We start from the raw sequence: 16,841 nt of genomic DNA, 5'->3' as shown, positions 1-16,841 counted from the left end.
AGAAAGTAGTACAAAAATAAAATAATGGCAGTAATACAAATACATTATACTCCCCTGTGCCCATTGAGTTTTAACAGACCCCCTAAAACATGCGATGGGTTTGGTCGGGGGGTAACTGAGAATGAATGGGGGAAAGTCACGTGAGTGGAGGCAATGTGTCCATTACGATATGATTGAATATGACTGGTTATGATCGGCTGTGAATGTTTCATGCGATAAATCCCGCCTCTTGTGTTCATGTGCGTTCCATGTTTGCGAATCAATCTAAATGAACAATATAATGGCATAAAATAAGACATAAAATGGCATGAAAAGATGATCTGTGGGAGTTTTTAGTGAGTAATCAGCTTGGTTAAATTTAAAGTAAATCGTGTCTGTGACCAATATTTACTAAGCTTTGATGAGTGATGATTCGAATAATTCAAAAATAGTTACAAATTAACTATTAAAAAGAAAAGCTGAACATAAATTCACAAATAAAATATATTGTTTAATTGTTACTGCCTTGAGTTATTCTTTTAATAAATATAAAATGCTTAAAAACTAGGTCTGTCAGTTTAACACGTTAAACTAGTTATGAAAAATAACGTGATTAAAATATTTTAACACAGTTAATGCGCTGGCCCCGCCCTCAGACCTGTACGTCATCTTATATTTCATACAGTTGACTGCTGACAAATATGATACAGGGCAACAACTCCATAAATGCAGTTATGCCCTAAAATTCAAGATATTGGGGTAAAAATGCTCCTGCATGAGTTGTTGTTTTATATTTATATATATCACATATCACACAGGCAGCAAGAACAATATGACATGAGCTAAAATGTGATTTATACAACAGTTCTGTAAATAAGATGTTTGATATTGTGTTATTTTAAACACAATATTATGTGTTTTTGCTCAGTTTTTGCAGAGAACATATTACCTTTGAAGCCACAGCAGAATTGTTCTGAGCAACACAGTGGTGTTTCATTTCTGAATGAATCCGCGTTTTGAACAAATCACATGAACCAGTGATTCAAAGGCCCATTCATAATGAGAGCCATTTACTTCATTCCTGAATAAATCAGTCGTTTGAACGAATCAAATGAATAAATGACTCATATAGACATTTACTACCCCCTGCTGGCAGATTTAGTTTCTTATTTAGAGTATAATTTCATTACAAATAATGATAATAATAATAAGAAGAAGAAGAAGAACATTAAAGGGATAGTTCACCCAAAAAAAAAATTAATTCTGTCATCATTTACTCACCCTCATGTCGTTTCAAATCTTTCTTTTGTGAAACGTAAAAGAATGTATTTTAAAGACTGTTGGTAACAAAACTGTTTTGGTTACCAATGACTTTTAAAAGCTACAATTTGCAGTGTCTACTTTCTCATTTAATACAAAAATAGCTTTAAATATTCTTTTGTGGGTATTTTCACAGTCAAATTTATTTTGCAATTATTTAGATTAATTAATTGAAACATCATGCAATTAATTAGATTTTAAAAATGTTATCAACTGACAGTCCTATTAAAGGAGAAGTCCACTTCCAGAACAACAATTTACAAATAATTTACTCACCTCCTTGTCATCCAAGATGTTCATGTCTTTGTGTCTTCAATCGTAAAGAAATTATGGTTTTTAAGGAAAGCATTACAGGATTTTTCTGCATATAATGGACTTCATTGGTGCACTGAATTTGAACTTCCAAAATGCAGTTTAAATGCAGCTTCAAAGGGCTCTAAATGATCCCAGCCGAGGAAGAATGGTCTTATCTAGCGAAACGATTGGTCATTGTTTTCAAAAAAAATAAAAATTTGTATACTTTTTAAGCTCAAAAGGTCATGTAGCGCAGGCTCTGGGATGCGTGTCCACGGGTCATTCTTGAACAATTCGTTCATTTACGTGACTCGAGAAGAATGAGTCATCTCGGGGAGTGATTCGTTTAGTCATGCATGCGCAACATCCTATTAGGTTCTGTACTGGAATTAGTTCACCTGTTTCGAGTCTTCGGGTTTTGCAAGACGTTCATTCATCTTATGATGCTGATTTTGCTAAAAATGAATGAAATGACTCGAAAAATTAATTTTGCTGAATGAGAAGGTCAGAGTCGGTAAAATGATCCGAACTTCCCATCACTACTACGAATCACGTCTTTGGAACACCACAAGTTCATCATCTGTGTACTCCAGCTCAAAAAGGTAGAGTATGTCAAAAAACTCCATGTTATTTTCTCCTACAACTTCAGAATCGTCCAACATCATTGTACCTTTTTGTTTGTAAACAGCGTTTGATTTACTTGCACTTAAACACTAGGTCTGTGGTTCCGCGTGACCTTTTGACGTGATTCAATAGTACGTGAATGCGTATCCCAGAGCCTGTCCTACACAAGCTTTTGTGCTTAAAAAATATACAAATTCTCATTTTCTGAAAAAAAATTACAGATCGTTTCGCTAGATAAGAGCCTTCTTCCTCGGCTGGGATCATTTAGAGCCCTTTAAAGCTGCATTTAAACTACATTTTGGAAGTTCAAAATCGGGGCACCAATCAAGTCCGTTATATGGAGAAAAATCCTGAAATGCTTTCCTCAAAAAACATAATTTCTTCATGACTGAAGACAGAAAGACATGAACATCTTGGATGACAAGGGGGTGAGTAAATTATTTGTGAATTGTTGTTCTGGAAGTGGAGTTCTCCTTAAATACTAATAAATACAATATTGATTAAAATGTTAATGCAAAAATGTCAAATAAAATAAGAAATAAAGGTTTCTTGAACTCATTCTGAAGGATCATGTGACACTGAAGACTCAGGAAAAAATGTACACAATAAACTATTTATGAAAAATGCCCCTGAACATAAACTATAAGAGGCTATACTACTCTCAGTGGTACAGCAGTGCTAAGTATACAGAGCTTCCAAAGACTTGTGGAGGCAACTAGATTACTTTTGACAAGAAGGAATGATAAAAGAAAACACGATCTGGTCTCATTTTGAAAGACGAGTGAAAATCTGATTATTATTTCAACAAAGCAGCATCGGTTTTTCTTTTTATTGCAAAGCTCATTGGAATGCGCCACTCTTGGACGATGGTCTTATCTGCGATAGACAAATGGATAACCCTTGCTGTGATAGAAATGCTATTTTGAAGACATTTCCTGTTATTCCACTGGCATTAAATGTGTTCGATAAATTGGATTTTCCCTATGTTCATGGGAGATAATAACAGAAATGCAAAGCTAAGATGACAGATAAGTGAATAAAGGAACGAATATATGAGAAAACCATTAACAACTAAAATAAATGACTAAACTGAGTGTATTTAAATATTAGAAATGCACAGGCTCTATAAAAAGCCGCACAAACCCCTCCTAAACCATTAGCAGACAATATATGCACAGAACTTCTGTGTGAAGTTAAAAGGATTTGTAATCAGAGATGAAAGAAGTTCAGATAATATTGTATCCTCCCTCAGCTTTAGCGCCAAGTTACTCTGCTTTTGATTTTTCCGGCATATGAACAGATTTCTGTTTTTCTGTTAATTTATTGATGACTCGAAAGGGGAAAAATGCCAGCTGGAAAATGAGACCATGAAAGTAAAGTGTTTTTTCTCTCTTTCTTTTTGCTTTTTACCTAGGCTGGAAAGCTGGCAATGGATCGAGGATGGGCAATAAATGTGGGTGAGTTCTTTTTCTAATGTTCCCGATCATCAGTCGAAAAACAATTGCCGGGAGAATCAGTGCATCTTACTGTGGCTTATAGATTTTCTGTGCTCCCTGCATATTTGATTCCATCTCAGAAAAACAATTGACAGTGTTGCCAAGTCTGTGGTTTTCCCACAGAATTGGGTTGTTTTTTGTGTCTGCAGGTTAAAGAGACCCCCAATAACATGATTCCATTATATTTAGCGCTGTCAAAATTAGCGTGTTAAAGCAGGTGATTATTTTTTCCAGTTTAACAGCTTTAAACATATTTAATGCAGCTAACACATGGGCAGGGCTAGGGTTGGCCACCCCACTCACAACTACTGCTTCTGTCTCTTTTTTTCTTGACAAGAATTGCGTTTATTTTTGTCTTTATTATGAGTCATTCATTTATTCATTAGATTTGTTCAAACTGCTGATTCATTCAGTAATGAAGTAAATGGCTCTCTTTATGAATGGGCTTTTGAATCATTGATTCACATGATTCGTTCAAAACACAGATTAATTCAGAAACGAAACACCGCTGTGTTGCTTGGAGATGTGCAACAATTCAACAATGGCTTTAAAGGTAATATATTCTCTGCAAAATTGATAATTTTTTGTTTAAAATAAAACACAGTATCAACTTCATATAAAAATTTGGTGATACAATACATATCATGATACAGGGGTTGCGATACGATATGTTGCGATACACTGCGATACTGTAAGCAAGGCAATATATTAGGATATTTCTTATTTTAAGAATACGATATACTTTAAGGAAAGCTGTAATTAAGAACACACCACTATATGCAAAAAAAAAAAATGTAACATTTAATGTTATTGAACCACTTTTTGTGTGCAGTACGAGTAAATAAATAAAATTCCTCCAGGGTTCCTTAGTTATTTAATGTATAAATTGTAAGCTTTTGTAAACAGATCATATATATTTTTAGACCCTGCTTTAAAGGTTCACAGTTTAAGTTTACAATTGCAACATATAAAGGCACTGGTCTGGCATGTTTTAAGATCAATCAGTGCAAGTTTCTTTCAGTTGAAACTGCTCAGATTTACATTTTAGTGTGGGACTTGTCTTAAGCCTGGTCTGTGAAACCGGGGGGACAATGCCATAACATTTTGATCAGAGCTAAGAAGACTGCCATCTAGTGGTTGGTATATAAACTCAAAACGAAGCATCTGCCATTAAACTTGTATGATTCTTTTTTAAATATCAATATTCCATTTTTGAGAATCGATACAGTATTGCCAAACAAAATATCGCGATACTCACGTGTATCAATATTTTCTTACACCCCTAATAAAATGACATACAGGTCTAGGGAGGGGCCAGTGCGTTAACTGCGTTAAAATATTTTAAACACGTTATTTAATTATTTAATGAATTAAGTTAACACGTTAAACTGACAGCCCTAATTATAACTTGATTAGACTAGTTTTGGGCTAGTTTTGAGTAGCAGTTGGAAGGGATTTGTTGTGAAAACCTGGCAACCTTGACTATTGATCATTTAAAGTTGTGATTCACAAACATCCAACAAATTCCCTCTCATTTTGTCACTGTTGAACTTATTGCCAGCTTACTGACAATATCCTATTTTACCTACAGCAGATATAAATAAGTATTGAACACGTCACCAGTTTTCCCGGTAAATATATTTGCTACATGACATTTTCACCAGATATCGATAACAACCCAAGCAATTCTTACATACAAATAAAACAAAACAAATAATTTCAGAAATCAAGTTATATGTAATAAAATGGAATGACACGGGGAAAACGTATTGAACTATTGAAATTTATTTAATACTTTGTACAAAAGCCGTTGTTGGTAATGACAGCTTTAAGGCGGCTCCTGTATGGGGAAACTAGTCGATACATTGCTCAGGTGTGATTTTGGCCCATTCTTTTATAGAGTCTTCAAATCTTGAAGGTTCTGTGGGCCTCTTCTATGAACTTTGATCTTTAGCTCTTCTTTTCTATTAGATTCAAGTCAGGTAATTGGCTGGGCTATTCTAGCAGCTTTATTTTCTTTTTCTGAAACCAACTGAGAGTTTCTTTGGCTTTGTTTGGGACCATTGTCCTGCTGAAATGTCCACCCTTGTTTCATCTTCATCATCCTGGTACTGTAGGTGTTGGGATTGAACCAGCTAATATTAATTTCCACTGACAAGGGGCAAGATTGCTTTCTAATTACTGATAGATTTTAACTGGTGTCTTAGCTTTCCATGCATTTTTGCACCTCCCTTTTTTCATGTATTCAATACTTTTCCCATTGTGTCATTCCGTTTTATTACACATAACTTATTTGTTTTGTTTTCTTTGTATGTATGGCTTACTTTGGTTGTTACCAACATCTGGTGAAAATTTCAAGTCAACGGCACCTTTGAAAATATATTTACTGAGAAAAATAGTGACGTGTTCAATACTTATTTTTCCCGCTGTATATTTTACCGTTAGTAAAACTGTTCATACAGTACATAAGAAATAAGAAGATAAACATGGAAAAAGAAAAGTAGCTAATTAAATATTTAATAAGTGCATAAAATAAATAATATTTATCTTTATTATTGCTAGTATTATTATTATTATTGTTAATGTACTATATTTTTTTAATATACATTTAAAAAGACTTTTTTATAATGTAACAGGGTTGTTCTTTTGGTAGCTTCGTGCAAAATTCCCCAAAGATGGCTACATATCAATGCATTCACTATTCTATTCTCATCTTGTTTCTTAAGAAAGCGGGAGAAAAAGCGTGGCTCCTGCTAGCTCAGCCATTTCCTCCTTGCCGCTGAGAAACAGAGCTGCTGTTTGCCTCTGCATTGCTAAACATTAATAGACAATGGCCGACTGTTCATTCAAATGCGAGCGTTGTTCCTCAGAGGGTGTTGCACTGTAATTGAAAGGTGTGAATCAGCAAGAGGGGTCGTGTGAATAAGCAATAAATGCTAATCAGCAACCGGCCCGCTCCTGTAGAGGAGTTTCCGGAGTGCAAAGTCATTTAATGAGGCTAAATGTGGCAGGTCATGGGAGGACAGATTGGATCTGTTGCCTGAATGTATAAATATGATCCTAATTAAAACCTGGTCTCTCAATCACCAGCATTTTGAGGGAACATTCAGATGGAAATCTTCTGGTGGCACAGGAAAACAAGCGCCATTTTTATACGCCATTCACTGTTTTAAAGGCTCTTTTCTGCTTTTCCTGCAGGAGGAGGCTTCCACCACTGCTCCAGTGATAAAGGAGGAGGTTTTTGTGCCTATGCTGACATCACACTAGCTATCAAGGTGGGATGTTTGCATCAAAACATTAGAGATTGCACAGTTGGCACCTATAAGCAATTTGGTAGTCATCTAACACAGTTGTAAATAAGTGAATATGAAACGTTCTTAACAGTTTAAAGGGATAACTCACCCAAAAATGAAAATTCTATTACTTACCGTCACGCTGTTTCAAACCCCTAAGACCTTCATTCATTTTGGAACACAAATTAAGATGTTTCTGATGAAATCCGAGAGCTTTCTGACCCTGCATAGACATCAACACAACTGACACATTCAAGGCCTAAAAGGGAATAAGGACATCATTAAAATAGTCCACCTGACGTCAGTGGTTTAAACTTAATTTTATAAAGCTACGAGAACATTTTTTGTGCGCACAGAAAATAAAAACAATGATTTAACAATTTCTTCTCTTCCGTGTCAGTCTTCAACGCATGTTCACAAGAGTACACATAATTTAGTTTAATAAATTCATAATTTTTGCTTTTCACCCCAATTTTCATTTTTGGGTGAACTATCCCTTTAAGTCTTAGACTAGTTTCTGACCCCGTTTTTTTCAATGACCAGTGTCAACAGCTCTTTTTATTCAAAATTATTATTCAAAAGTCACGTATATTACTTGAATTATTATATATTTTTTTAATATAAAAAAAACAATGTCATATATTTAAAACACGTGCATAATAAAAAATACTGAATAATAAAAAAAATGTATGATAATAATAGTTGGCGGATTTCTTTTTTAAATAAATGAGGAGCTAAATCAGTTGATGCCCAGCATCTCTAAATGATCAAATATAGTATTGTTTACTACTGTAACTTTGTGACTCTTATTTGAACACTTACTGTTGTTACTGGCTAACATTTTTACTTTGTAAATGAGCATTTTTGGTTTGTGGATGTGCATAGATCATATTCAATATATTGCTGTTTGGTAATTTTAATAGGGGTCATATGATGTTGCTAAAAAGAACATTATTTTGAGTATCTGATATAATGCAATATGGTTACACTGTTTGAGGTTCAAAAACATATTATTTTCCATATACTATACATTATTGCTGCTCCTCTCTGCCCTGCCTTTCTGAAACACCTCAAATTTTTACAAAGCTCATCGTTCTGAAAAGCTCAGTGTGCTCTGATTTGCCAGCTATTCAGTGCGTTGTGATTGGCCGACTACCTCAAGCATGTGATGGAAATGTCACGCCCCGTATCATGTTGTGATGGCGTGTCCCGGTGCGACAAGACAAAAACATTAAAACCCATTATGAGGCATTTGTTGCATCCAGTGAGGAAATAATAACTGATTATAATGACTCATACTGTCTTTTTACGCCGTGCCGCATAAACATAACATCATGTCTGCATTTGTGATCATAGAAACTACAAACAAGCACTACTCTACACTGCTCAAAACTCACGTTTGAATGGGCAGTAGCAAATTCTTTGAAATGAAAATGTACTTACAGGCTGTGAGTCAGAAGTGCCAGACTGTCCTTGCAAAGTTGGAATTGCCCCACTTTATAGTGTGCACAACCAGCATTGTATTCTACACTTCCAGGTTCAGGAAACATTCCTCCGTAAAATCTGCTGCACATACTCGAGTATTTGCGTTGTGCTGTTCTGAAATATTTCTAGTTGTGTATTCATTTGGAAGGCTAAACAAAGTTCTTTCGCTTTCGCAATGAAACGCGCAGCGTCTCCACCATATGGCGACGACTGCAACACTACTAAAGCGAGAAGAAAAGTTACGGCTTCTTTGTTTGCCTATACATTTGGGCGGTATTATGCAAATACCGCACTGTGATGTAGATATGTGGGGGCGTGTTTGAATGAGCTGTTTTAGGAAGGCGTGGCTGAGTCTTAATTTTTATAAAGAATATCTCATTGGGTTTGAGACTTTAATCTTTGCAACTTGACAGATCTTACATAAGCACAAACAGCTAGTAACACTCCAAAGACAAAGGAAAACATGAAATTGCATCATATGAGCTCATTAAAAAATAATGTAATCTTACTCTATTTAAGAAATAAACAGGCTAAAGATAAGAGGATTACTTACATAAACATGTCATTAAACCTTTTACTCTGCAAATTAATGTAGCATCTCTCAAACAATCCAGCCTCTGAGTTTGATCTTTCATTATAAAATACTGCACAGACTCGTGGGTACAGATTTCAAGTTTGGTATCTGTGTACCATCTTTTTTACTGAAACTCATCCATTGATTTCTTTTTTCCCCCACATTCATTCCACTCTCAGATTGTTGCTATGTCATGAAATCCACAAACCTCTTTGCAATTTGTTCCTCTGTCAGACACAACCTAACTGCCTCCCTTGTGCGTTTCCCTCCGCAGTTTCTTTTTGAGAGGGTAGAGGGAGTTGCCAGGGCCACCATCATCGATCTAGATGCCCATCAGGTGAGCAGTCCTTTTCCCAACTCCACTCTGTCAGTCAATGCAATTGATGCCGTAGACGAGATAATACCCCCTTTTTGGAGGCGAAATCAATAACTCTGCACTCTGATTACTTATACGCAAAAGCTTTGACTCTTCTGCAGCTGAAACATGCTTTCTTCCGTTGTCATGGCTCCGTTAGTGTTAGCTTTTGAGTGTGTCATTAAGATGATTGCCATGGCAATCGCTACAGAATGATGGCAATGATACTTTTTTGGGCTGTCAAGTGTGTTATGATATTGTATGTGTTCTTATAGTGTGTAATGAGGTAATGGCTCTTTCTGTAGTTCTTTTACCAACTTATAAGAGCATTAAACAGTCATATCATGCATTTTTTGTGGTCCACTTAAAAGTTTCTTTTCAAAGAGTTTTACAAAATCATATTGGCATATTCTTTTTGACCCTTTGATTGATTGATTTTTGGCTGCTGTGTCTTTAAGACATCTATCCAAATTTGTACTTTGTATTCAGAGTACAAAGTTTATGTCCTTTGTTGATGTCAACTTCCATTTAAAAAGTTTGGGCTCAGTAAAGATTTAAAAATAATAATAATATTTTTTATTTTAAAAAAGTGAGCACCAAAGCACCAAATCAGCATGGATTTCTGAAGGATCATGTGAAACTGAAGACTCGAGTAACAGCTGCTGAATATTCAGCTTTGCATCACAGGAATAAATTACATTTTAAATATATTAAATTAGTAAATGTTTGAATTGTAGAAATATTTCACAATATTACAGTTTTACTGTATTTTTGATCAAATAATTGCAGCCTTGGTGAGCATAAGAGACTTTTACATAGTAATGTACACCAATATTTCTTATTTCAAAAGATCAAGAAATTTTTAATTTTGCATTACATGACCCATTTATAGATCGTACATGAATATTGTAAGAAGCTACTCTGTTGCTCTTAGCAGCTGCAGAATATGTCATATCCAATGCAGTGCTGAAATGCTAAATTATCCCCCTCTTTAATAAAATATGACTCTTCTTTAATCATTCTCACTAAATTATGGGCTTTATGATCCTTAACTGGGAGTGTAGACTTCACATGGATATCTGCCATATGCCAGTTACTGATTTATCCTCATCATCATGATATTTGCTTGGTCACAAGTGTATTTATAGGCTGACATACAGACTAATTAACACCAAAGCAGCTAAGCACTTGTGAGCCTGTGTGTTCATTGTGATCTTGCTTCTCTCTGTGGACATTAGGGACAGTGAAGGTGAGCAGAAAATATTTAGTTTGACGTCATGCTCACCCGGGCGAAAGAGAGAGCTGGATGAAGCGAAAGAGACAAGGAAGTGCTTGATGAGATAACAGAATGAAAAAGAGAGCTGTCTCACAAGCAAGGACTCTGAGGTAAAGAGTTGAATTAAGCAGCAGAGCTCTATATGGGCAATCAGCTACAAAGAGTTTCAGATGACAGCTGTCACACTCATCACTTCTGAGACAGGCGTCATTCTTTATTTTGTCAGATTTTCAAAGTTTCAAAGAAGTTAATGTTGGTTGTTTTATAGTTTTTCAAGATCATTTGAGTGAAAAGAAAGCAAAACATATGTTACCTATAGTGAACATACTAAGAGAATCCCTGCTGAAAAGAATGAAATGAAAATTCATATTTTTAAAGGGGTAGTTCACCCAAAAATGAAAAAAATACCCTTACGATTCTGAGTTACATTAACAAATGTCCTCCTGACTTTTTACAAGCTTTATAATGACAGCGAATGGCTGTTGAGATTTTGAAGCCCACAAAAGTGCGTCCATCATAAAAAGCACTCCACACGGCTCCAGGGGTTAATAAAGGCCTTCTAAAGTGAATCGATTCATTTGTGTAAGAAAAATATCCTTAAACCATAATCAGAATTGTACCTTTTGGGGTACAACAGCTTGTCGTTGGAGCAGTACCCTTAAAAGGACATCTTTGTACCTTTTTAACCCTAATAGGTACCTTAAAGGGATAGTTCACCCAAAAATGAAAATTTGATGTTTATCTGCTTAGTAGAACACAAATGAAGATTTTTAACTCAAAAATTTTTTAATTAAAAAATTTAATTAAAAATATCCAAAAACAGTTAGAAAAGTGTTATATATTTTGCTGAATTGTTTACTTATATTATCCCAAATGTTTGAGAAATGTTTAAATCCAGAGAAATTATTTTTGCGATTATTCCGGTTTTTGTAGAAAACATGGGAACCCCAAAGACACTTTAATATATTATGCATTTCATTAGACACGTGACGACTAGTATTATAAAACAGCGCTGCCTTTTCCTACATACGTATGACCGGAAGAAGCAGAAGCACTAGAATGTGGCATAATAAAAACTCTGCTGCTTTCGAGCCATGTATCGCACTTGTCCTTCATTAGCAATCCCTCAAGCGTCGTCGTTTCAATTCCGTGACTTCCAGCCCCACCCTGCTTCATACTACAGTGACCTTAATAAGTCATTAGTACATTAGCTCATCCATGGACATGAGTTCTGCCAGAGTCCCGACAGATTGTATTGGCTATGGGGGTGAAGACGACAACTCCCAATGATTCCACACTCAATCACGGCGACACCTTCGTTTCTTTGTTTGTTTTGAATATGCGCCCTCTAGCAGCGAAAACTTACATGTTGTGCCATTAATATAACTCCAATTGTATTTGTCTGAAAAAGTCATATACATCTTGGATGGCTTGAGATTTTCATTTTTGGGTGAGCTATTCCTTTAAGAAACATTTCTTATCATCAATGTAGAATGCAGTTGTGCTGCTTAACATTGTTGTAAAACCAAGATTTTCAGAATTATTTAATGAATAGAAAGAATCCTTACTAAATAAAAGTATCAATTTCTTAAACCTTGGACCACAAAACCAGTCATAAGGGTCAATTTTTCAAAATTGGGATCAATACAGCATCTGAAAGCTAAATAAATAAGCTTTCCATTGATGTATGTTTTTTTAGGATAGGACAATATTTGGCTTTAATGTATGGAATCTGAGGGTGCAAAAAAATCTAAATATTGAGAAAATCACCTTTAAAGTTGTCCAAATGAAGTTCTTAACAATTCATAATACTAATCAAAAATTATGTTTTTATATATTTATAGTTGGAAATTTACAAAATATCTTCATGGAACATGATATTTACTAATGATTTTTGGCATAAAAGAAAAATCAATAATTTTGCCCCACACAATGTATTTTTGGCTATTGCTACAAATGTACCCCAGCGACTTAAGACTGGTTTTGTGGTCCAGGGTCACAAATGTGTGTTGGCAGTGTGTGTATTCAACCACCCTATAAGGATAAAAATCCACCCGGTGGCGTTTTTTTTATCTTTATAAGTAATATCCCCTTTTTCAAATCAAGCCATTCTCAGCATCTTGTCTGTGTGACATCACACTGACTAAGGCCGCTCCCACGATAGTTGATTGACACGACCATCTTACCTTAGACCCGCCCTGAGTGAGCTGTAAACACTCCAACCGCCATTGTTTCGACTCTGGTTCGGGGGAAGACAGGAATGTCTCCGATTGAGCGATTAAGGTGTTTTGTTGTTGGATGTAATAATGAACAGAGGGTTAATGTTACTTTCGTTTTTGAAGGAAATGCACAGATCCCCGATTTGCATAAATGCATTTATGTTCGCACGATTCGTTCGTGATGGAGCTTTGCCTCCAGCAGAAGTGAGTGTTTTTATGCATCTTTGCAAATCGCCTTTCCTAATAATGTGCTAGTTAACAAGTTTTGCGGTTAAATGCAGCTAAAGTAAACAGAACGGCTCGTCAGCCCCTAGAAGAGAGGGGCAGGGTGAGCAGAGCTCATTAGCATTTAAAGGGAAATGCAACAAAACGGCTCACTCTGAAAAGGGCTGACTTTGACAAGGTAAAAAGGGTCTTTTTTACACCACCACTGAGAAATGTTAACTAAAGTATGTTAGACTTCTCATTAAGACCCTAACGAATCACATCAACTTGTGGAAAATGGGCATTTAACACGTCATATCCTTCCTTTAATTAGTGTAAATCAACATGTTTCCCTCAAATTTGCAGTTTATTGCACTCTCCTTCCTAATGAGTCACCTCTTCTGCTAATTAGCCCAGCCTATTAATTAAGTTCTCATAGACCCAGGAGCTGTTGTTCCTGATAATTTTGGTGCTACAGTATCACATAAAACTGCCATAAGCATTTTTAAGTGTGGCTTGATTGTAATTATAGTCTTTTGCTCATCGACTAAGCCAACAAGATCAGATCAATACTATTGCCGGGTGAATAATTCATGGAGGGCCACAAGCAGAACAAAGGTGTGAATCTTCACGTTGGCATATAAATGTGCCTGAAAGCGCTGTCTCAGCTGGGTTTAAAGGCTGTGAAAATATCGAGAGGGGAGAAGTTGGCGTTAAAGCTCCAATTAAAGGCTTAACATTATGACATGTAATGGCAGGCGCTGGTCTCTGTAGGCGACAACAGTTGCATATATGAATTCACAAGTGTTTGCTAATAACCAGGATTATCTTCACAATGAGACCACAAATTGTTAGTTTAACTTTTATATGATGACAGGAATCAAAGTAGTAAAAGTAGTTGTTAGCAACCCTGGAACAGTACATACCTAACAATGATATAAGACAGGCTGATACAGCAGTCATATTAGATCTATTGTGACACCTAGCGGTGTGGATGTACTTCAGCATAACGCAAGGTCAAAAGTGTAAGCTAGTAATGTCATCGCAGAAATGCTCATTTGCAGTCAGCTATGATTAATACGCAATATAATGAATAATATAACATAATGAATTTGCTCCACTAGAAAATGTGTCCAGTAACAGGAGGGTTACAGAGATCAAGTGAGTGTTCAGCTAGTCATACGCTGCCCTCCAAAAGTTTGGAAACACCCCTGGCAAAGTGTGGTTTTGGACGATATCAGTATAAGTCCTTATCATTTTTTGGTGCAAATACAAGTAACTTGACATTATCATTGAAGACCAGCAATAATAATTTTCATTTTGATTACATAATAATGGCAATATATACATGTCAAAGTCAAACCCCTTTGCCAGCTGTGATGCCTGGTTACTGGTTTAAACTTGGGTCAGCACACCTTAATAGCTTCAACAGTTGATTGCCAGTTTAGAATACAATGAATTTAGGCCCAGATTATGCAGAGCTGTAATAGCTGCTAATGGTGGATATTTTGATGAATCGAAAATTTCAGCTTTTTCTAAGTATAAACTCTGCTGTAATAAAATATGTTGTCATAGTTTTTTGTGTTGTCCCTTATCAGTGCAAATTCAGTGCAGAATTATCACAAATTAAAAAGGATTCATGCCAATATTATCCAAAACCCCACCTTTCTAGGGCGTTTCCAAACTTTTGGAGGGCAGTGTATTTTTTTTAAGTAAGCTATTATTCATATTATATAAATAATATATGATTATATGAAGTGAAGTGAAGTGACTGGACATTAAGAATCAGGATATAGGCTGAGCTGTAGGTTTATTCTTGTTTAGTGTTATTTTAGAGTTATTGATATGCTATTATAAAGTATTTTAAATTATTAATACTTTTAATTGGCTTGTATTGTTAGATTAGTTTTCATTTTAGAGTACATTTTAGATTTTTTTTTCATATATATATATATGTACGTATGTATGCATGTTATTATTATTATTATTTTTTTTTTTAGTTGGCTTGTACTGTTAGATTTATTATTAAATTTCTAGGATTTTTTTTTGTGTTTTTGGCCATTTTTATTTACTTATTTTTTAAATGCAATACTTGATTTTTTTAGTTAATATGGTTGAGGTCAAAAGTTTACATACACCTTGCAGAATCTGCAAAATGTTAATTATTTTACCAAAATAAGAGGGATCATACAAAATGCATGTTATTTTTTATTTAGTACTGACCTGAGTAAGATATTTCACATAAAATCCATTTACATATAGTCCACAAGAGAAAATAGTAGTTGAATTTATAGAAATGACCCCATTCAAACGTTTGCATATTGATTCTTAAATTCTTTGGTTTTTCAGCATTTTTTCAGCATCGATGACTGTATGATTTTGAGATCCATATTTTCATACCGAGGACAACTGAGGGACTCATATGCAACTATTACAGAACTTTCAAACGCTCACTGATGCTTCAGAAGGAAAAACGATGCATTAAGAACCGGGGGGTGAAAACTTTTGAACAGAATGAAGATGTGTACATTTTTCTTATTTTGCCTAAACATCTTATTTTTTCATTTAATACTGCCCTTCAGAAGCTACACAAGATACTTACATGTTTACCAGAAGACAAAATAAGTTGAATTTACTCTGATCTTAAAAGGTAAAAGGTTATCACACCCCAGCAAAAAAAAAACAAAAAAAAAACAGCTGTGGATCATTCAGGTAACAACACAGTATTAGGAATCAAGTGTATGTACAATTTTGAACAGGGTAATTTTTATACATTTAACATTTATTTTCTCTTGTGGACTATATGTTATATCTTATTCAGGTCAGTACTACAAAAAAAAAAAAAAAAAAAAAAAATTGGTATGATCCCTCTTATTTTGGTAAAAGAATTTTGCAGATTCTGCAAGGTGTATGTAAACTTTTGACCTCAACTGTATATATAACTTTATTGGATTCAAAAGACATGATTTTTCATTTGTCAATAATAATAACAGCATCTCTTAACGTCTCTAACTGTTTTTTTAGTTTCTGAATACTTAATGTCATCATATACTGTATCCAGACAGCATCCTCCATCACTTCTTTGACTGCCTGTAACAAATTAAAGATGGTGAATCTACATGAAAACAATGAAATGGTCCATCTGACATTTCCAGCAAGTGCTTATGTTAGCAAACAAGCCACTGGGTGTTCCAGTTCTGAGGTGACTGCAGACTTGGTCTCTGTTGCAGAAATACTGTACCTTCCGTCCTCTGGTCTTATAATAGCGTTGACGCATTAGATAATATTACCGTTCTATAACAGTTCACCTCTACTAGAGACCATCGGTGCAACTTAAGGGCTTCTGCATGTTCAGTAATCACTTCTGTATATATTATTAATGTAAGCTGCCTGTTAGATTTCAGAGGACCAAACTCAAAATTGCTACATGGATATCTTTTTGCCAGCAGCAGGGTTTTGCTGCTTGAGTGCACAGATGGTGCAGACAGGAGAATGTGAATGTGTCCCTAACGCACGGTTCATAGTCTCGTAATTGGCTAACGGTCTCTGTGAGCAGAGAGACAAGGCTGTTTTGGAATAAGAGGCTGTAGTCATACACATGAGTTGAGAGCCTTGCAGCAGTTTTAAATTAAAAGTGACAATAGCCAGACGCTGTATGTGACAGATGAGGAGGATGGAATGAAGAGAGATGGAAATGTTATGTCTTCAGAACACACAGCTCA

The 16,841-nt window shown here is 35.3% G+C and overlaps 1 protein-coding gene across 6 annotated transcripts in view; it reads left to right on the top strand.

Moving 5' to 3' along the window:
* The window catches only part of hdac11 (histone deacetylase 11), a 92,529-nt gene that overhangs the window by 61,697 nt on the left and 13,991 nt on the right, over positions 1-16,841 (top strand). For all 6 annotated transcript variants that reach the window (XM_051123255.1, XM_051123253.1, XM_051123258.1 and 3 more), the window contains 3 exons: positions 3,632-3,674; positions 6,912-6,988; positions 9,340-9,402. In XM_051123255.1, the coding sequence (XP_050979212.1) occupies positions 3,632-3,674; positions 6,912-6,988; positions 9,340-9,402 (183 nt within the window). The remainder of the gene's footprint in view (positions 1-3,631; positions 3,675-6,911; positions 6,989-9,339; positions 9,403-16,841) is intronic.

The sequence above is a fragment of the Labeo rohita genome, chromosome 11 (assembly GCF_022985175.1).
Source record: "Labeo rohita strain BAU-BD-2019 chromosome 11, IGBB_LRoh.1.0, whole genome shotgun sequence".
Lineage (NCBI taxonomy): Eukaryota > Metazoa > Chordata > Actinopteri > Cypriniformes > Cyprinidae > Labeo > Labeo rohita.
Note: the sequence above shows the minus strand (reverse complement) of the source record. Positions and strands in the feature narration are given on the sequence as shown.